Raw genomic sequence first — 22,179 nt, forward strand, 5'->3', positions numbered from 1 at the left:
GAGAAGCTTACATGTCAGTAAAGGGTCTGCGGCTCATACACCGAGGGCTATAGGGAGCCATGGTAGGGTTCTGAGCAGGGGAGGGTCGTGAGCTCTGGCCGCAGCGGAGAGGATAGGCTTTAGTGGTACAAGGGTAGGAGCAGGTGACCTGTTAACTGAGGGCGAGAAACGACTGTGATTTGGGCTGGGACGGAAGCAGTGGAGGGGCGAGCAGGGCTGGATTCATTGTGAAGGTGGCGCTTCTGCTGGTTGCTGACGAACTGGGTTTGTGGGCTTTGAGAAAGAGGAGTTCAGAATAACAGCAAGGGTTTTGGAAAGGTGGCGTTGCCGTGAACTGAGACGGAGTAACAGCGAAAGCTGTCGCTTGGGGCTGGGGCGGGGAGGTGCGCCGCGGCACGTGGTTAAAGGGCTCGGCGGGCGCTGCGGGCAGCGAGCGCTTTTCTTTCTGAGCCCGTCTCGGTCACTGTGACAGCAAGCACTGATAAATACGTGCTCAATGTTGACATGAACAACCACTACAAGCCCGCTTTCTTTATTTTTAGTAAAGTAAGGAGCGAAGCAGTCTTCACTGGGGAAAAGCCGCACTGCGGCCGGGCACGGGGAACCCCCTCCCAGGCGAGCGGCGAGCTAGACTACGTGCAATGACGTAGCGCCTCCGCGAGAGGCCTTCCGCGCACGCGCGTCCCGACGCGCCTGGGGGGCGGGGCCGCGGGGTTTGTGACACCGCCCTTGGCGCCTTGTGAAGCGGCTGCGCGCGGGGAAGGGGACGAGCCGCCCCGCGCCCCGCCCCACCCCGCCCCGCCCCGCCCCGCCTCGCCCGGCCTCTTCCGCCGCCGCCGTGGGAATGGAAACATCTACCCCACGTGCCGGAAGCCAGCTAGCGCCGACGGCGGCGCGCCACTCCGCGTCCTACCGAGCCGAGCCCCTACGGGTGTCATCGCGAGAGGAGCTCGCCGAAATGGCCGCAGCCAGTCAAGGTAAGGACGAGCGCGCGCGCCGGTGGCGCCGCGAGGAGCCGACTTCCCGGGCTCCGGAAGGGGACGGGCTCCGCGCCTCCCAGGCCCAGCAGCGCCCCTGGGGGGCCCGAGCGCCGCAGGGGCGGGGAGGGCGCCCGGAGCTCGTCCGTGGCCCGGCCGCTCCCGAGGTCCGGCCAAGGTCAGTGGCCTGGCTGGAACCGAACTTGCCCTCGGTGTTGTCTCCGGCCGGGCTCCTCCGCCTTCCGGCCCCGCCCCCGACAGCCTCGGCCTGGAGACATTTTGTCCCTGTTCCCGGAAGCACTCTGGCACCTTGAGACTAAGGCAGGTTGTTTGTCCCTTTGGACTGTCATTTCAAACACCCGGCCGGCATCTTTCCGCGTGCAGGCCGCCTCTACTTGGGCTATTGATGGTTTTGAAAGAGTACACGTGGTATGGTTCTTGGAAATCGCCTATTTAGTCCGCGTAGTGAAGGGAAGAGTCCATGAAAAAAAAAAAAGCCTGTAATAAAATACACAGTGGACCACGTCTTTCAGTTGTGCTTCTTATCCTACTTCTTTGAATGCTTCAGGCTATGTTCAGTTCAGTACTGGCTCACAGAACCATTATCAAAAACTCAATTATATAAATTTAAGATTACATAAATTATGTTAAAAACAGTGAAAATGCTCAAAATTTATTACTTCCTTATTGTTTGCCATGTTTAGTTATTATCTGTACTCTTGAGGTTATGGACATCTGTTGTGTCTGTGTGGTGGAAATAACGTAGCGTGATAAGCCGCGTCTCTTGCCAGCTCCGCGTTCAGCGCTGTCACACTTCAGTGACGTCACACCCTGGATGTTGGTATACACTACTAGTCAGCCCTCCCCCCACCCCAGCGCGCTTGTGAAACGTTTACCTGGGGACTTCACTGGCGGTCCAGTGGTTACGCCTTCGCTTTCCAGTGCAGGGGGTGCAGGTTCCATCCCTGATCGTGGGACTAAGGTCCCACGTGCCTCCCGGCCAAAAAGCCAAAGCATAAAACAGAAGCAATATTGTAACAAATTCAATGAAAACTTTGAAAATGGTCCAGATTTTAAAAAAATCTAAAAAAACCCAAACCGTTTACCAGCACACCTGAATTGAGGTGACTCAGGTGTTGGAATGTACAGTGGAATTATTTTCCTGCAGAGCAGACTGCCCTTATTTAGTTAAAATGTGTAGGTTGCTCAGATATTTGCACTTAGGAAATTGTTGGGAGAAACTTTGAGGCTGACATTAGGAATTTCAATCTTTATCATATTGATGATCACATAATACTGTAATCATTGCTTTCCTGGGCTCACAAGCAAGGCTGCTGACTGGTCGGCATAGTGCTTAGTAGTGTGTGTTGAATGACTGAGTGACCTTGGGTGAACTCAGTGTCTCTGATTTGATCCCTTTTGGCTGGAGCCCTCTATTGAGCTAAGGAGCTTGTTAAAATGACATTAAAACAAAACTCAAAACTCATTCTTGTTTTCAGTGATGTTCTTTAACCCAGGGAGAGAGTTTCTTCTTCAACACAGCAGTAATGTTTTGTTGTTACCTTAGAACAAAAATTTTCATTTAACTATTTGTGAGGCCATAGAAGGCCCAGTTCCTTAAACATCCATATTTTGGTTTTGCTAAATTGGTATCTATGGTCCATCTTGAATTAATTCTTCAGTTATATTTTGTGTATTGTGTAAAGTAGGGATTGAGGGTTTTTTTGTTTGTTTAGTACACATACCTAATAGTTCTAACACAGTTTGTTGAAAGGACTTTCCTTCCCTATTGAATAACTTCGGTGCCATGTGAAAATCAAATGACTGTATGTGTAGATCTACTTCTAGACTCTGTATTCTCTTCCACTGATATATTTTTATATGCTTAGGTCAGTTCTACACTGTGTCAAATAGGGTACTTTTATAAGTCTTGAAATTAGTTACCTGTGTGTTACTGTAGCTTTATAAGAAGTCTTGAAATTCTTTGAACTTTGTTGTTTTTTTCCCCACAATTGTTTTGGCCACTGGTGGCACATTGTATTTTCCTAAGTGATTGCAGCAATATCTCCCCATTCCACATGCTGTTTTTTGCCGTGTGACTTTGACACTCCTGCTGCTGAGTACTGGGGTCTGTATTCCCTCTTGAATCTGAGTGGAAGTTTGTGACTGCTGCAACAGAATACAGTGGAAGTAACACTGCATGGCTTTGGAGGCTCGGTCTTAAATGGTAATATAGCTTCTGCTGAGCCCTTGAGTTTCCTCACTCTCTTACTCCCTTTCTTGGGACAGGCACCCTTGACCCTAGCCACCATGCTGTAAGGAAGCCCAAACTAACCCAGAGCAAGGCAGCCTGTATGTGTGAATGTAGTAGGTGATTCCAGACGCCTGCCTGTAATTCTTCCAGCTGAAGCCACAGACGTCATGCAACAGAGACGAGCTGTATCCTGTCTGAATTCCTGATCCATAGAGTCTGGGAGCATAGAAAGTGATTGTTTTGCTCTGTGAGTGAAGTTTTGGGGTAATTTGTTGTACAGCCGTAGTAACTGGAATACTACTCTAGGTCCTTTGTACTTCCATATAAATCTTAGAGCCAGCTTCTCAATTTCTAGGTAAAAACTTACTTTTTGATTGAGATTGCAACTCTGCAGTGTTTCCTCATTTACAGTGTAGAGTTCTTTTGCCTCTTTCACTAAATTTATTTTCCCACAGAGAGAGGGATTAGACATTTTGTTAACTCTTTCCCTTTTTGGGCAAATAAATCACCCTCTGAGCCTCTACTTCTTAATTACAAAATGGAGTTAATAAATAGTACCTTGTTCTGTACCTACTTTGTTCTGTGTATTTAATTATATATACATGTTTATTCCTTAACACATTGCCTGGTAAATAGTAACAGCTCAATTAAACGTTACATCTTTTTTTTAATGTCTTTATTCGAGTATAATTGCTTTACAATGTGTTAGTTTCTGCCGTACAACAAAGTGAATCAGCTATACGTATACATATATCCCCATATCCCCTCCCTCTTGAGCCTCCCTCTCACCCTCCCTATCCCACCCCTCTAGGTGGTCACAAAGCACCGAGCTGATCTCACTGTGCCACGCAGGTGCTTCCCACTAGCTATCTATTTTACATTTGTAGTGTATATATGTCAGTGCTACTCTCCCACTTCATCCCAGCTTACCCTTCCCCCTCCCCATGTCCTCAAGTCCGTTCTGTATCCTGCCCTGCCACTAGGTTCATCAGTACCATTTTTTTAGACTCCATATATGTGAGTTAGCATACGGTATTTGTTTTTCTCTTTCTGACTTGCTTCACTCTGTATGACACACTCTAGGTCCATCCACCTCACTACAAATAACTCAATTTCATTTCTTTTTATGGCTGAGTAATATTCCATTGTGTATATGTGCCACATCTTCTTTATCCCTTCATCTGTCAGTGGACACTTAGGTTGCTTCCATGTCCTGGCTATTGTAAATAGTCCTGCAGTGAACATTGTGGTACATGACTCTTTTTGAATTATGGTTTTCTCAGGGTTACCTCCTATCTTTATTATCACTGGAGATACACATAGTACTGAGAATTTGTGAATTTGTGGGCTATTGAATAGTATTGAGTTACTCCTGAAAAGGAGAGGCAAATGAAGAAAACCCACTTCATTTAGGATGCATTATTAAGTATTACTACCAGTTTTTCCTAGGTCCTTTTGGTTGTTTTTAAATTTCAGGGGAAAAACTAGAGTACAGATTCTAAATTGTCTAGGTTTTTTTCCTCTGAGATATTTGTTGATTTTAGTCTGATTTTCAAAAGTTGCTGGTCAGAATTTCAGAGTCAGTTTACTCTTTAAAATAGATTAATATTTAGATGTCCTTATTACAACTGTCTCTGTTTCCTTAAAAATCTCTTTATCTAGGTTAGGAATGTTAGTGATTTATTGTAAAAGTAACTTTTCTTATTCAGTATCTTAATTCTTGTAGGAAACTTCGAGGGAAATTTTGAGTCACTGGACCTTGCAGAACTTGCTAAAAAGCAGCCATGGTGGCGCAAGCTGTTTGGGCAGGAATCTGGGCCTTCAGCTGAAAAGTATAGCGTGGCAACCCAGCTGTTAATTGGAGGTGTCACTGGATGGTAAGTGATGTAAAAGATGTCCGGTATCATTTTTTGCATGACTCAGTGTTGGGGTTATAGGAACCATCTCTTTTAACCAATGAAAATACATTGACTTGTGAAATTGATCACTTAATAAATAGTATACATCTAAACATAATGTTAGAGTGCTATTTAATGGTTACACATAGTGAGTATTTACTACATGCCAGGTACTATTTTAGATATTTATATAGGTATCTCATTCCCTTCTCACGGCTCTGAAATTGTTATTGTTATTATCTATCCTCATTTAATAGAAACTAAGGCTTAGAAAGGTTTACTTGACCAGGGCCACATAGTAAGTGCTTTCTATCACTATAGATCGCTTTGCATCTTCTAGAATTATATATAAATGGAATTATACAGTATGTATTCTTTTTTGTCTGGCTTCTTTCACTGAGCATACTGATTTCGAGGTTCATCTGTGCTGTCGTGTGTGTCACTAGTTCATTGCTTTTTATTGCCGAGTAGTAGTCTGCTGTATGGATGAACTAGTTTGTTTATCCATTCCCCTTTGATGAGTATTGGTTTGTTGGCACTTTTGGGCTAAAATGCTGTTAACATTTGCGTACAAGTCTTTGTATGAACATATGCTTTCATTTCTTTTGGGTAAATATCTAGAAAGAGTTAGGCTGAGTCATAGTAGGTGAATGTCTTAACTTTTTAAGAACCTGCCAAGCAGTTTTCTAAAGTACCGTCTTACATCTTACATCTCCCCTAGCAGTGTATGAGGGTTCCAGTTTCTCTACCTCCTCACTAACACTTGGCATAATGTCCTTTTTTTTTTGAAGTATAATTGATTTACAGTGTTATATTAGTTTCAGGTGTGCAGTGTAGTGATTCAGTATTTTTGCAGATTATACTCCATTAAAAGTTATTATAAGATAATGGCTGTACTTCCCTGTGCTATACAATATATCCTTGTTGCTTATCTATTTTATACATAGTAGTTTATAGTTCTTAATCCCCTACCCCTATCTTGCCCCTCCCCACTTCCCTCTGCCCACTGGTAAACACTAGTTTGTTTTCTTTTTTTTTTAAAGAGAGCTGAATTCTTTTTTTTTTTTTAATTAATTTATTTATTTATGGCTGTGACTAGTTTGTTTTCTATATCTTTCAGTCTGTTTCTGGCATAATGTCTTTTTGATTACAACCATCCTAGTGGCTGTGAAGTGATATCTCATTGTGGTTTTAATTTACATTTTCCTGATGAATAATGATGTTGAGTATCTTTTCATGAGCTTATTTTTGCTCTCCATATGTCTTTGGTGAGGTATCTGTTTAGATATTTTCTACATATTTTTACTGGGGAGTTGGTTTTCTCTCACTGCTGAGTTGTGAGAGTTCTTTATGTATTCTGGACACAAGTCTTAGATATGTGATTTGCAAATATATTCTTCTACTCTGTAGCTTATTATCTTGACAGTGTCTTTCAAAGAACAGAAGTTCTTAATCTTGAAATACAGTTTATCAACTCTCTGTTTCATAGCTCTAGCTTTTGGAGTCATGTCTGACAATATTTGCCTAATCCAGGGTCACCAAGATTTTCTTCTATGTTTTCTTCTATATGATATATAGGTTTAGATTTTTCATTTAGTTCCATGATCCATTTTGATTTACTTACTGTATATGTTGTAAGGTAGGAATCCAAGGTCTTTTTTTTTGCATATGGATATCTGATTGTGCCCACATGATAATGTTGAAAGACTATACTCCTCTACACTGAATTGCCTTTGTACTTATGGTGAAAATCAATTGACTATATGTCTTCTTTGTTAAACTGATTGTCTGTCTTGGTGCTAATATCACACCGTTTTGATTACTGTAACTTTATAATAAGTCATGAATCAGGTAGTGTAAATCTTACAACTCTGTTGCTTTTCAGAGTTGATTTGACTGTTCTAGGTACTTAGCATTTTCATATGAATTTTAGAATCAGCTTGCTGCCGATTTCTACAAAAAGCCTGGTGAGATTTTGACTGGGATTGCATTGATCCATAAACATGGTTTATCTCTCCATTTGACCGGGCCGTGCAGCTTACAGGATCTTAGTTCCCCGACTAGGGATTGAACCCACACCCTCAACAGTGAAAGCGCTGAGTCCTAACCACTGGACTGCCAGGGAATTCCCTGTTTAGGTTTCTTTTAATTTCTCTCAACAATGCTTTGTAGGAAGGTCTTTCACATCTTATATCAGATTTATCCCTAAATATTTCATATTTTTGATGTTACTGTAAATGCTATTACTTTTTAAATTTCACTTTCTCATTGTGCATTGCTTATATTATAGAAATGCAATTGATTTTTGTATATTGATCCTGTATACCGCAATCTTGCCAAAGTCACTTACTAGTTTGCAGAGTTTGGGGGTCCCTAAGACTACCCTCATGTTTGATAATTCCCTAGGAGAATCCACAGAACTCACTGAGAGCTGGTATACTCATGGTTACGATTTTTTACGGCAAAAAGATACAGATTAAAATCAGCCAAGGGCTTCCCTGGTGGTGCAGTGGTTAAGAATCTGCCTTCCGATGCAGGGGACATGGGTTTGAGCCCTGGTCTGGGAAGATCCCACATGCCGCAGAGCAACTAAGCCCGTGCACTGCAACTACTAGAGAGAAGCCCGCGTGCTGCAATGAAAGATCCCGCATGCCGCAATGAAAGATCCCAAGGGCTGCAACTAAGACCCAACACAACCGTAAATAAATAAATAAATAAATAAATATTAAAAACAAAATCAGCCAAAGGAAGAGGCACATGGGGCAAAGTTCAGGAAAGTGGAGCCTATATGTTTAAAATGGGTTTCTTGGGACTTCCCTGGTGGTCCATTGGGTAAGACTCTGCGTTCCCAGTGCAGGGGGCCCGGGTTCGATCCCTGGACGGGGAGCTAGATCCTGCATGCATGGCACAGCTAAGAAGTTCACACTGCATGCCGCAACTAAGAGCCCACATGCTGCAACTAAGAAGTCTGCATGCTGCAACTAAAGATCCCACATGCTGCAACTAAACATGCTGCAACGAAGATCCCCAGTGCTGCAACTAAGACCTGGCGCAGCCAAGATAAATACATACATAAATATTTTTTTAAAAACAGTTCTTTAAAATGGGTTTCTTATAGGCAGCATATAGGTGGGTCTTCCTTTTTTTAATCCAATTTTACAATCTTTTCATTTTAATTAGGGTGCTTAGACTATTTACCTTTAAGTTTATTTTTGTTATCATTGGGTTTAAATTTACCATCTTGGTGTTCTGTTCTTTATTTTCTTTTGGATTAAATATACGTGTGTGTAATAAAAATAGGTATAATGTGTATGTGTATATATATATATATATAATTTAAATTAAGGTGAAATTTACATAACATGAAACCAACCATCTTAAAGTGTACAATTCAGCGGCATTTAGTACATTCACACTTTTGTGTAACCACTGCCTCTCTTTAGGTTCAAAACATTTTCATCACCCCAAAATAAAACCCCATCCCCGCTGAGCAGTTACTCCCCATTCTCCCCTCTCCCCAGCCCCTGGCAACCATCTGTCTGCTTTCTGTTTCTATGGATTTACCTATTTTATATAAATAGAATCATACAATATGTGACCTTGTATGTCTGGCTTCTTTCACTGAGTATCATGTTTTGTTTTGGTTTGGTTTTTTGGGACCGCACCGAGTGGCATGCGGGAACTTAGTTCCCCGACGTGGGATTGAACCTGTGCCCCCTGCAGTGGAAGCAGGGTGTCTTAACCACTGGACCGCCAGGGAAGCCCCCTGAGCATCGTGTTTTTGATGTTCATTCACATTGCAGTGTGTGTCAGGACTTCTTTCCTTGTTATGGCTACATCTCGCCAACACTTATTATTTTCATTAAAAAAAACATTTTATTATAGCCACCTTAGTGGGCATGACATGGGTGTGAAGTGGTGACTAACGATGTTGAGCATCTTTTCATGTGTTGGTTGGCCATCTGTACATCTGCTTTGGAGAAATTGAGTTGTTTGTCTTTCTGTTCTTGAGTTGTAAGAATTCTTTATATGTTTTTGATATTAGATTCTTACCAGACATGACTGCAGATATTTTCTTCTATTCTTTAAGTTGTCTTTCCACTTTCTTGATAATGTCCTTTGATGGACAAAAGGTTTTAATTTTGATGAAGTCGAGTTTATTTGTTCTTTTTTGTTCTTTTGTTGCTTGAATCACATATTTTTCATAATTCTGTTTATGCCCCTTCTTGGTTTATTACCTATGTCTCTTAATTGTGTAATTTTAATGGTTGCTTTAGGGTTTATAGGATGTATCTTTTACTTATCACAGTCTATCATCAAGAGATATACCACTTCATGTAGAGTGTAATGCTCTTACAACAGTATACTTCCGGGACTTCCCTGGTGGTCCAGTGGTTAAGACTCCGCCTTCCAATGCAGGGGGTGTAGGTACAATCCCTGGTCAGGGAGCTAGGATCCCACATGCCTCACAGTCAAAAAACCAAAAACATAAAACAGAAGCAGTATTGTAACAAATTCAATAATGACTTCAAGAATGGTCCACATCAAAAAAATCTTAAAAAAAATAAAACAGTATACTTCCATTTTACCCTTTTACCCTTGGTTTTCATTGTCATACATTTAACTTTTACATTTTTTCATTAAATATTTAATTCTTATATTTTTAAATAATGAAAATGAAACCTTTCATATTTACCCTTATAGTTTATTTCTTGTGCTCATCATGCTTTTGTGTGTATCCAGATTTCCATCTGGTATCATTTTCCTCCACTTTTAACATTCTTTGTACTTTTGGGCTGCTGGTGATGATTTATTTTTCAGCTTTTGTATATCTAAGAAAGGTCTTCATTTCATCTTTGTTTTTTTGAAAGATATTTTTACTGGGTATAGAATTCTAGATTGACAGGGTTGTTTCTTCCCCCAGTACTTTAAAAATGTTCCATTATCTTTTGTCTTGCATTATTTTCTATGAGAAATGTGTTATCTCTGAATTTTATTCCTCTGTACCTAATATGTCCCTCCCCCCGCCTTTCAGGCTGCTTTTAAGATATTTATCATTTGTTTTGTGCTTTGAGTTCATTAAGCTGTTTAGATCTATCAACTTACAGTTTTCATCAAATTTAGAATATTTTCTCATTATTCAAATATTTTCTATCCTTCAACAGTTCTAGTTAGACATATTATTACACTGCTTGAAATTTTCCTGTAGTTCACTGACAGTGTTTATTTTTTTTAACTTTTTATTTTGAGATAACTGTAGATTCACAGGTGCTTGTTAAAAATAATCCAGAGAGCCTGTGTACCACAACTACCGAGCCTGCGCTCTAGAGCCCGCGAGCCACAACTGCTGAAGCCCGCGCGCCTAGAGCCCGTGCTCCGCAACAAGAGAAGCCGCCGCAATGAGAAGCCTGCACCGCAGCAAAGAGTAGCCCCTGCTCACCGCCACTAGAGAAAGCCCGCGCGCAGCGACGAAGACCTAATGCAGCCAAAAATTAATAAAAATAAATAAATAAATTTTAAAAAATGCAAAAAAAAAATCCAGAGAGCCCATCCTCCAGTTTTCCCCAGTGTATAACCATATTTCAGTATTACAACCATGTTCATGTATTCTTCTGTTTCATTTTGATAGTTTTTATTGCTACGTCATGTTTACTAATCTTTACTTCTACAGTATCTAAACTGCTGTTAGTTCCATCAAGTACAGTGTTCCTCTCAGACATATAGTTTTCATCTGTAGAAGTTTGATTTGTATCCTTTTAAAATATGTTCCTTGTCCCTACTTATTATGTGGAATCTTTCCTCCAGCTTCGTGAGCATGGAATACAATCATAATAACTTCTGATGTTTTTGTCAGCATTCTGTCATTTGTGCCATTTCTAGGTTGCTTTCAGTTGATTTCGTTTTTCATCATTATGGGTCTGTTTTCCTGCTTTGCCCGCCTGGTAGTTTTTAATGGGATGACAGTATTGTGAATTTTACCTTATTGGGTGCTAGATATCTTTTTTATTCTTATATAATTGAGTCTTGATTCTTGTTCTGGGACACATTTACACATGGCTTTAAAAAAATTCCACATGTGTTCTGTACCTTACTCTATAGAACTAATTTTAAAGATAAAATTAAAAGAGACTGAGAAGAAAATTGCTGGAGTTTATATATACTTCATTTTTTTCTCCCAAATTTCTTTGGAGGGGAAAAACACCTTTATCCATGTTAGGTTTTTGAAAAAAAGATCGGAGAAATAAGAGCTAGTTAACGATCCAGTTGGTTGCCTTTATCATGAATGAATCTTAGCTGCAAAATGTCAGTTAATGCCTTCACGTCAGGGACTTAGGGCCAGTGGATACAGGGTACAGGCAGTTTACTTCAGCTTATAATCACATTTAAGAATTAAGGTGAGTCCTAACAGTTTATTTACTAGTCCTATCACTTCTCCAGTTTAGGAGTCCCTTCTGAGATATACCTAGCTTTTGTTTAAAAACATTTAAAATCCTTGTGAGGTCCTGCATGCAATGTTTTATCGATATTGATGTATTTTTTCTCCTACTGAAGTGTACCAAGCAGTAGGTGGTGGAAAATGAGGGCAGAGAGGTAAAGGGAGCCTAAATCTAAGTGTAGGGCTTTATACGCCATCTTCAGGGCAGAGTTTTCTGTTGAGAGCCATGTGGTAAGTGGTTTAGGCCTTGCCAGTCTCGCAGTCTGAGTCGCACCTGCTCAGCTCTGCCGTTGTAGTGAGAAAGCGGCTGTGGACAGTATGTTAGGAGTTGGTGTGGCCGTGCGCCTGTGAAACCTGACTTACAGACAGAGGCAGCAGGCCAACTGGGCTCCCCCGCCATGGTTTGTTTGCTGACCCTTGTTTTAGAAGGACCGTATGTTGAGAATAGACTCCCAGGGGCTAAATGGAGGCCAGGGGACCAGAGAAGAAGCTCTAACAATGCTCGTGTGTTAGGGATCATGATGCCGACCAGAGAAGATGGCACTGAGAGCCTGTCCCTTATCCCGTGCGACCACTCTGGCCTCATACACAGTCATGTGTTTACTCACTTCACCAAGAGTTCTCAGGGCTGCTCCCTCCCTGCCGCCATTTCTCTCCCATATTGCCGACTGGAGTCTCTGCTTTATCTTTTCCTTTGTTGATCCATTCTTCACAGTGTAGCCGGAGTCATCTTTTAAAAACACGGCTTGGGAGTTTAAGGGATTTGCTCAAGACCACAAAATGAAGTGAGTAGTAGAGCCAAGGTCTGAGTCAGGGTCTTTCTGAGGTCGGAGCCTCTGCCGTTTCCTCGTTCTGGAGGGTTCGGGCTTTATGCCTGGAGTAGGAAGGAGCTGGATCATCCCAAGGTAAGTAGGCTCTGAATGTTGTTAGAAGTCCATGCTCGTGTTTGTCTGACAGCTTGTTAACTTGATTTTTGTAGGTGCACTGGTTTCATATTCCAGAAGGTTGGAAGGTTGGCTGCCACAGCTCTGGGAGGTGGATTTTTCCTGCTTCAGGTCTGTATGTGGAGTGTTTCCCTGGCCGTCCTCACACACAGTCCGGGCTCTGTTACTTTAGACGGTTTCATGTACCATTTGAAATGCTAGTAACCTTTTGAGTCAGACTTCTTCAATTACTAGGTGGATTACATTTTGTCATTTATAACATGGGGACACGTGCATATTCCTTACCATAGCTCCCTTCCAGGGTTTTCAAGACCACTTGAAATATGAAGCAAGTGTGATTTCAGAAATCCCAGGTGTGATGCAAGTGCCCTGTGATATGATTTATTCTTAGACACTAAGTCGATGAGAGACAGGGCTAAATGACACTGGTCAGATGGCCTCTGCTGGCCCTTGGTGTGGAGTTTGTTTTTGAACCACTGGCTGCTGGTTCCCTGAGGCTGCTGTGTACAGTTGGTTTGCAAACTTGACTCCACATTGGAATCACCTGGGAATTTTATAAAACACTGGTGCTTGGGGCCTGCCCCCCACCTCCGTCTGATTTCACGGGCGGTAGGCCTGCTTGGATATCGGAGTATTTTTAAAGTTGCAGGTGGTTCTGAGGTGCAGCCAAGCCAGAGTGTCCGGATCCGCAGCTCTTTGTCTCCTCTCGAAGGTAGCAGCCCTCATTTTAGCGAGGTCGTCCCACGTTAGAATCACAATTTGAGTGAGTTTTCCAGATGCGTCAGGTGAAAATGAAGTGTGTGGAAGAGGCCAGAAGAGGCCCGCTCATGACTGGTGGGCTGGGCGGGTGTGGTACAGCATCACTGCATCACAGATGCCCTCAAAACCCAACGCTTGAAATGACCATCTTTTTATCATCTCAGTTTCTGTGCGTCAGCAATTCGGGGAGGGGAGGGTGGGCGCTTGGGCTGGCAGCCTCAAGGGGTTCTAGCCAGAGGTGACTGGAGCTGGGTGAGCAGGGAGCTGGGGCGGGTCCAGGCCTCTCCCTCCCCTCCCTCCCTCGGGTCTCAGCTGCTCCTGCGGCCTCAGTGCTCCAAGCGCCCTTGTTTCAGCAACATGGTGAAAGCTGCCTGCCCGTTTCTGCCCAAGCCTGGGAACTCCATAGCGTGACTCCGGCAGCATCCTGCTTGCGACTAGCGAGGCACCAGCAGCTGCCCCCGGACCCGTTCCCTGTGTAGCTTCTTGGCTCCCTCCCTGTGGCTGTTAGCAGACAGGCCCCTCCTCACCCCTCCTGTTGCCTTCTGGGTTGCAGTCATCTTTCCTTCCTCGCACCCCTTCAGATGCAAGCGCGGTGACAGCTCTCTTGCACTAGACCCACAGTCCTGTTCTGTCCCTGTGCTTTCCCTGAGTGCACCCTCTGTGTCTTTTGGGGGTTCTGACTGACAGAAGTAATGGGCATTAGACTAACCTCCAGGAAGGACCCTCGCACTGGGATTCTGGTGTTGCTTGGGTCAGATGTGCAAGGAGTGCAGTGCAGGTGGGACATGGGGGTCTGTGCTGTGCACGCATGTGCCCTGTCACCAGGGTAGTCACGATGTTGGGAGATCAGGGGTGTGGTTTGACATAAGGATCCAGTTTCCTTTCTTTCATCCAGATTATTGTCCCAGCAGCATTTAGTGAATAAGTTTTCCTTTTCTCAATATTTGTACCATTGCCTTTATCATATATCAAAGTTCATATATGTGTGGCTCTGACTCTACTTTCTGTATCTACTGAGCCTTGATAGTTGGCAAGACAAGTTCCTCCACATATTCTTCAGGATCGTTGTGGCTGCTTTTGTACTTTTGCTTCTCCATCTAAATTTTAGAACAGGCTTGTCAATTCCTTTCAAAGATTCTGTTTAAATTTTGATTGGGGGACTTCCCTGGCAGCCCAGTGGTTATGACTCCGTCCGCGCTGCCATTGCAGGGGGTGCGGGTTCGATCCCTGGTCGGGGAACTAAGATCCCGTGTGCCGCATGGTGCACCCAAAAAGAGGGGAAAAAAAGAGTAAGAAGAAAAATGTTTGACTGGAATTGCATGGGAACCATATAGATAAATTGGGGGAGAATTAATATCTTTTATGATATTGTATCATCTAGCTGTGAACACAGGCTTTCTCTCCATTTATTTAGGTCTTCTTTAATGTTTTTGCCTAGACTTTTGTTACTTTTTCCATATAGATCTTGTCCATCTGTGGTTCAGTTTTATTCCTAGATACCTTATAAGAGCTTTAGTTGCTCTTTTGCTTTTCCCCAGGCACTCACCCTGAGCCCTAAAGCTGTCTCCCAGTTGGACTCAGAGTGATACAACTACTGATGTAGAACATCTTTTCATGTGTTTATTTACTGTCCAGATCTCCTTTTTGGTGAAGTATCTATTCAGGTCTTTTGCCCTCTTTTAAATTGGGTTGTCTGTTTCTGTACTTTTTATTCTGTCCTATTAATCTGTGTGTCTTCTCCAATACCACACTGTCTTGATTGCTGTAAAATCAGGTAGTGTGATTCCTCCAACTCTGTTCTTTTTCAAAATCGTTTTGGCTGTTCTAGTTCCTTTGTCTTTTCATACACATTTTAGAACCAGCTTGTTTACATATCTATAAAACATCTTGCTGGGATTGGGATTGCAATAACTCTGGCTTAATCATTTCTCTTTGAGTTCTTTCTTCAACAGACATTTTGTAGTTTTCAGTGTACAGATCCTATATGATTTTTGTTTAGATTTGTACCTAGTATTCGATTATTTTGCAGCTATTGTAAAATCATAAATTTCATTTCCATTTCCAATTCAAATTGCTAGCATATAGAAATACAATTTATTTTGTGTGTTTATCTTGTAGTGTACAGCCTTGCTAAACTTGCTTTTTGTGTGTAGGAGTTTTTGTTTGTTTTTTGTTGGATTCTTTGAAATTATGTAGACAAACATGTCTACAAATAGTGACATTTTGACTTCTTCCTTTCTGATCTGGACGCCTCTTACCTTATGTTCTTCCTTGTTGCACTATGACTTCATTTCCAGCACAGTGTTGAATAGGAATAGAGACAGTAGACATCCTTGCCTTTTTGTTAACATTGGATGAAAGTATTCAGTCTTTCACCAGTAAGTGTGATTGACATTAGCTGTATGTTTGTAGATGCTCTTTATCAAGTTGAGGAAGTTCTCCCTGTTTCTGTTTTTCCAAGAGCTTTTACAGGAATGTGTGTTGAATTTTGTCAGAATGTTTCTGAGTCCTGCCTGAAGTCTAGGCCAGGTGATACCTTAGGAAATATGGGAAGTACACGGCTCTGGGCTTCTCCAGTCAGAGGCTCTTGTTTTCTTCCGAGCCCCCAAGTAGCTGTTCAATGTACTTCGTCCTGTGGGAGAGACAGGGTGGAGTGACAGAATCGGAACTTGGATGTCGTGTACGATTTTTGAGATCCAGCTCTGTTGCTGCTACAAGTAGTCTGTTCTTTTTAGTACTGAGCAACATCTTGTTGTGTAAACATGACACAATTTGCTTATTCATTCATGTGCGGATGGACATTTGGTTTATTTCCAGTAAAGCTGCTGTGACAAGAGCTGCCATTCTGGGTATAGCATAATGGCACGTGCAGTTTCAGTGTTGGCGGATGATGCCAAACCGCTCTCCTAAAAGGCTGCTGGTAAACACTCTCAGTAAGGGTGTGATAGGAGTGTCCATTTCCCACATCCTTACCAACACTGTATATTTTCAGTATTTTAATCATCTCCAATCTGATTTAAAAAAAGTATAGTAACTCATTAATTTTATAGAGATGGGTAAGAGTATAGATAAAGTGAAAGAATCGCCAGCAGTCGTTGAAGGCCAGTGTGTGGACTTCCGTTGCCAGGCATAGGGCCTCGCACATAGGGTGGACGCTGAGTAGCTGTGGAGTGAATGTCATTGTAATACAAAAAGCTGGATGGCAAATACCTCCAAAGATAGAGACTCAGAAGGATTTTTGGTAACATATTCCAGTGATTGATCCTGCGTTTCTCCTTTCTTGCTGTTGTTTCTTAAACTAAAGCTTGCGAACCACACTGGCTACATCAGAGTAGACTGGCGGCGGGTGGAGAAGGACGTGCAGAAAGCCCGGGAGCAGCTGAGGATCCGCCAGAGCGGCCGGACGCCCGCGGGGGCCACAAGCAGAGCGCAAGAGGTGAGGCCTTGTGTGCGCAAATGGGGTAGACACACCATATGTCAGCCTGAGGTGGAGTATCCTCACCTCAGCGGCATTTTAAAAGGTTAGACCCACAAGGACCAAGGACCAGTAGCTTTGGTGACTTTTACGCTGAGTGAGAGTGCGAAGTGCTGCAGGCACACACGTGCTCTGAGCATCCCTTGAACAGGTTCCTGTTGGGACGGGAGCAGCAAGCGAGGAGGAGGAGGGTGCAGCTTTCACAGCCACGCTGATCGTTTCGAGCCATGTTTTTGTCTCCACACACACACATCTCTGAAATGTCCAGAATGTGTAGCCCAGGGGTTCACAAGCTTTTTTTGTAAAGGGCCAGATGGTACATGTTTTCAGCTTTGTAGGCATCGTGATCTCTGTCACAACTACTGAACTCCACTGTGTAGCGTGAAAACAGCCATAGACGATGGGTAGGCAGGTGGGTGTGGCTGCGTTGCAATGAAAGTTTATTTAAAAATAGGTGACTGGCTGAATTTGGCCCACGGGCTGTAGTTTGCTAACCTCTGATCTAAGGCATAAAATCAGGTCAGATTATACTGGAGGGACAGTGTCAGTTGCTGTTAGACTGAGGAACAAGTCCTGAGAGCACGTGAGGGGATTAAGAAGAGACGGGGTCAGGAGGGTGGTGTACAAGCACACACACACTTTATTTCCCATCAAAACTCTTTTTATAGATTGCAGTAGGCAATACATGTTTTTGTTAAAATCACAAGACAGAATCATCAGACAGTATTTCCTTAATGTTGAAGTTATAGTACAAAACATTCTGCGAACCAGAATATAAACATGCGTGAGAACAGACTGTGATTACCAAAATATGCCAAGGACAAACTATAGTTAGAGAAACCGCAAGCAACCTCACGGGCCAAGACTCATATCTTCTCTAATAACTCTTTCGGGTCCTGTCAAGAATTAAGCAGGACTTTGCCATGCTTTAAGCTGCAAGGACTGTGTCAGCTTGCAGCTGGTTCCCGACAAGACAGGAGAAGGGCTTCTTTTTTAAAAGGATGTATTTTGTTACTTCTTTATTACCTTTGGAAAAATGTCAAATGTCCCAAACATATAAGTGCACTTAACCGGGGAGAAATAAACCAGGATCAAGGTGTCAGGAAGGTGCCTGGTTAAACCTACAAGGACCAAGAGAACAGGAAGGGAATACCAGGAGACAAGAAATATTAGCAAATGTTTGAAAGTTGGAAAGCAGATAGATGAGTGGTAGATAACTTAGCAGAGGGACTTCCCTGGTCCGGTGGCTAAGACTCCGTGCTCCCAGTGCAGGGGGCCTGGGTCCAATCCCTGGTCAGGGAACTAGATCCCGCATGCCGCAACTAAAAGATCCTGCGTGCCGCAACTAAAAAAAAAAAAATCCCACATGCCACAACTAACACCTGGTGCAGCCAAATAAATAAATATTTTTTTTAAAAAAATGACATTCCCTTTAAAGAAGAAAAAAAGAAAAAGACGATTCTGTGTAGTGGCGAGTGCTCAGCCAAAGGTGTCCATTGCCAGAATACTACTCAGCCGTATAAAAGAAGGAAATTTTGCCATTTGCAGCAACGTGGATGGACCTAGAGATTATCATACTGAGTGAAATAAGTCAGACAGAGAAAGACAAACACCATATGATATCACTTATATGTGGAATCTAAAATACGACACAAATGAATCTATGAAACAGAAGCAGACTCACAGACATAGAGAACAGAGTTGTGGTTGCCAAGGGGGAGGGGGTGGGGAGGGATGGAAGGACTGGGAGTTTGGGGTCAGCAGATGCAAACTAGTATGTATAGGATGGATAAACAACAAGGTCCTACTGTAGAGCACAGGGAACTCTATTCAGTATCCTGTGATAAACCATCATGGGAAAGAGTATTGAAAAGAACGCATATATATGTAGAACGGAATCAGTTTGCTGCACAGCAGAAATAAACACAACATTGTAAATCAACTACACTTCAGTGAAAAAATGAGCACATCTTACTATATGTAAATTATACCTCAATAAAGTGTAGTAAAATGGAAAAGTTCAAAAAGAAGAACAAAAAACCCCTCAAATAAATAAATTTTTTATAAAAAAAGCTGTCCATTGCCCAGAGTGGAACGTGGCATTTGTGCACTTAGGTAAGTCCCTCCCCCTCCCTCCCTTCCTTCCTCCCTCCTCAAGCTCAAGGTTATGAAACTTACACTTTTTTCACTTCAAAATTTTTTTATTTTTCAGACATTTACAAAAGTAATACATGATTGTTGAAAACTTCTTTAATGATACAGGAATGTATATAATAAAAAGTATAAGGTTAACGTTTGATTAGAACCGACTTTTGCCTTACAGTGGGCACTTATTATAAACTAACCAGAAGGTTTGGAATTGGTTCATTCCACAAATGTTTGTAGTATCCCTCTTTGTGGCCTGGCCCTCTCACAGGCCCCAGGGAGAGTGGCTGGTTCCCCCTGAGAGCCCGTAGTCGTATTTGGGGAGCAGGAAATGAAAATGTTTGGGTCAGTGTTTAGCAGCAAGGAGGCCATTGGTGATTTCTGCGAGAACAGTTACAGTCAGGTGGTGGAGTTGAGAGCCAAGGTGGAGCAAGTTGAGGAATGAGTAAAGATGATGAATGGAAGAAGTTATGTCAGGAAATTGTATCATTTTTTTCATTCCCCCTGAGGGCAGATGGCAAGAGACAATGCGTCAAATAGGGAAATATAGTTCCAGTCAAGTCGGGGAGGAGTGAAGACACAGGCACAGTGGGAATGAGGGGGCTCGAGGGTCCCAGGAGGCTGGGTGGTGGAGTGGGAAAGGTCGGGGTGGGGTTAGGGAGATGAACCCCTGTACTGAAGTCCAGGAAACCAGTAGGCCAGGCTACAGGGTGTATTCCCCTCGTGAATACTTTTCTATGGTAGCACTTGGGAGAAAGTTCCCTCTGGGATGGAGGTCGATAGAGCACATGCATGGGAAGCTGTAGGAATGTGAGAAAATAAAGTTTCAGAGGAGGGTGTACGGATAGATGGACAGATGCGTGGGCGGGAGCAACGTGTGGACAGGTTTGGAGGAGAGACCAGTTTACTGAATGTGGTGCCTTCTCTCTTTGCAAAGTCCCGTCTGAAAAGCATCCCTTGAATGTGATCACTGCGCTAGCACCCCGCCACTACCTTATCCAAAGACACGTCATCTCACCTTCTGATCTGCGTCCTGCTTCCTAATAATATCCTCAGCAAAGTAATCCATTGTGCTATCTTCTGTTCCTAGGTGGTGTCGTTTGTGAAGAAGAATGTTCTAGTGACTGGTGGATTTTTCGGAGGCTTTCTGCTTGGTATGGCATCCTAAAGAGGATGACTTCACTTCCTTATTCCTGGTTTTTCCAGCCAGCAGCCTCTTCACTCCATCGTAGGATAGCAAGTCTCTCCTCTTCGTCCTCTTCTCCCTCTTCTCCCGTGCCTTCCTCCCTGCCATGGCGTATCTGAATGGCTTCTGTAGGCATCTGTTGGTACAAGTGGATAACGGCCCCACCATGACCTTGACGGCAACGGAAGAGACAGTGGACGTTAACTCTTCTCCCAGCACACTCCCCCCTTGACTAATCTGTAGGTCAGCAAGAACATTCCTTTCTCCCCTATGTAAGATACTTACCAGAACATGGTACAAGATGGCTCACCATGGAGCATGAGTGGATCCTCAAAGGTTGTCCCAAACTTGATTTGGAAAAGAAATAACAAGCATATAAGATACCTTACTATGTTCTGCATGGAAAGGAACTGAATACATTTGCCTTTAAGCATGAAAGATTTTGGTATCTTGGCGTCTACTTTCTTTTGTAGTAGATTTTAGGTTACAGAACGAGAACTACTTGTACTGGCTCTAATTATCCTGACAAAATGGGAGCATGTGCACTACAGTTGAAAAATCTGCATATGGAATGAACTTGTACTAAAGATACATATGCTGAGCGGAAGGTATTGTGTTTGGTGGGAAGGTCTTTAGGGAAACCAACCAATAGATACATTTAGGATGGTCACTTAGAGGCATTCAGGTATTATCTAGGGATGTTTTCCATCATACAGGATAATGCATCTCATGATGGTTTCCAAAGGATTTATTTATGGTAAAATAAGTGACTTTAGGTGGAAGAGGGAAGAAGCTCTTGGATTTTTATTTAATAGAAAAGCTTTTAAGCTTTGAAATGTGGAATATTCTTTACCTCTTGTCAAAACATCAGGGGTAGCCGTAGCTCCTCTGTGCCAATTCTACTATTTAACCAGTTAGTATGAAATATATAACATTTGAACCAGAGTTTTTAAATGGTGACATTCCAAGCATTAAGAATTGAGAACAGTAGCAATAGCAACAGCACATGTGAAATAAATTATTTCTATCATCAAAGGTAATCTGCTGTCTCAGGATGACCCCAACTCTTAGAATTTTTCTTTAAAATAAAAGTTTATAGATATACCCATGCTTAGAAACTTAACACATTTTTCTGTAATGGCCTTCTATTGTACCATCTAGAATATCCACTGCAGGAAGGCAAGGCTTGTGTCTTCACCATTATATCCATGGAGCCAAACACTTAATAAGTACTCAGTATCTGTTGAATATATGAATAATGAGCTCATAGAAAAGTATCTGGAAAAGGCACTGATCCACAGGATTTGTGAGACTTCATGAGTTCTGAAAATTCGGAAAACTTGGAATTAACTTCTTAAACTTGCAGGTGATCCCTTGCAAAATGTGTGTTTTTAAGGCCTTCCTTTTAAAATGTTTGCCTTTTAACTTACCTTGGGAATGATGTATTGAATTTGGAAATTGTAGCTACTAGTGGATGTGTGGAATTTTTTATAGAATTCATCCATTTGCATTTTTCTCCTTATGGTAGTATTTTAAGGCAACATTAAGTTGTCTTGCTTGTAACATGTATGAATTATATACAAATCATAACGGTATGAGCCACATTGTTCCATATTTTTGTAGAAGAACTCAAATTTTTTTTCACTTTTTATTATGGAAACATTCAAACATGTATAAAAATACAGAAAATAGTACAATGACCCCCATGTGTCCATCACCCACCTATAATGATCATCAAATTATAGCTTGTTTTATCAATCGTTTTGAAACAAATACCAAATGTGTCATTTTATTATATTTTGGTATGTGTCTGTAAAAGGTAAGAAGTCATCTTAAAAATCATAAGTGCAATACCCTATTATCATACCCATCTGACCCCACCCAGACCCGTGGAATGGGGGCTGCAGGTAGTGGGGTGGGGTGGCCTTTCTCCATCTGTTTTTCCTGTGATGATTGGTGATGACAAAGATTAGCAGGTTGCTCTAAGCTGCTTTGAGCGGGTTATAATAGAGAATAGACTGAAGTAAGATTCTAGCTTCCACCTGAGGGACGTGGTTGAGGTCAGTGTTCCGGGTTGGCCTCACACTATTGCAATCAGGATGGCC

The 22,179-nt window shown here is 42.4% G+C and overlaps 1 protein-coding gene across 1 annotated transcript; it reads left to right on the top strand.

The window, feature by feature from the left end:
* The first annotated feature begins 815 nt into the window (after positions 1–815).
* On the top strand, positions 816–20,512 carry FUNDC2 (FUN14 domain containing 2). The gene is made up of 5 exons (XM_061178693.1): positions 816–977; positions 4,958–5,108; positions 12,545–12,620; positions 16,573–16,704; positions 19,979–20,512. The coding sequence occupies exons 1-5, from the start codon at positions 845–847 to the stop codon at positions 20,054–20,056; spliced, it is 570 nt and encodes a 189-aa protein (XP_061034676.1). The 5' UTR covers positions 816–844; the 3' UTR covers positions 20,057–20,512.
* The last annotated feature ends 1,667 nt before the right edge of the window (positions 20,513–22,179 follow it).

The sequence above is a fragment of the Eubalaena glacialis genome, chromosome X (genome assembly GCF_028564815.1).
Source record: "Eubalaena glacialis isolate mEubGla1 chromosome X, mEubGla1.1.hap2.+ XY, whole genome shotgun sequence".
NCBI lineage: Eukaryota > Metazoa > Chordata > Mammalia > Artiodactyla > Balaenidae > Eubalaena > Eubalaena glacialis.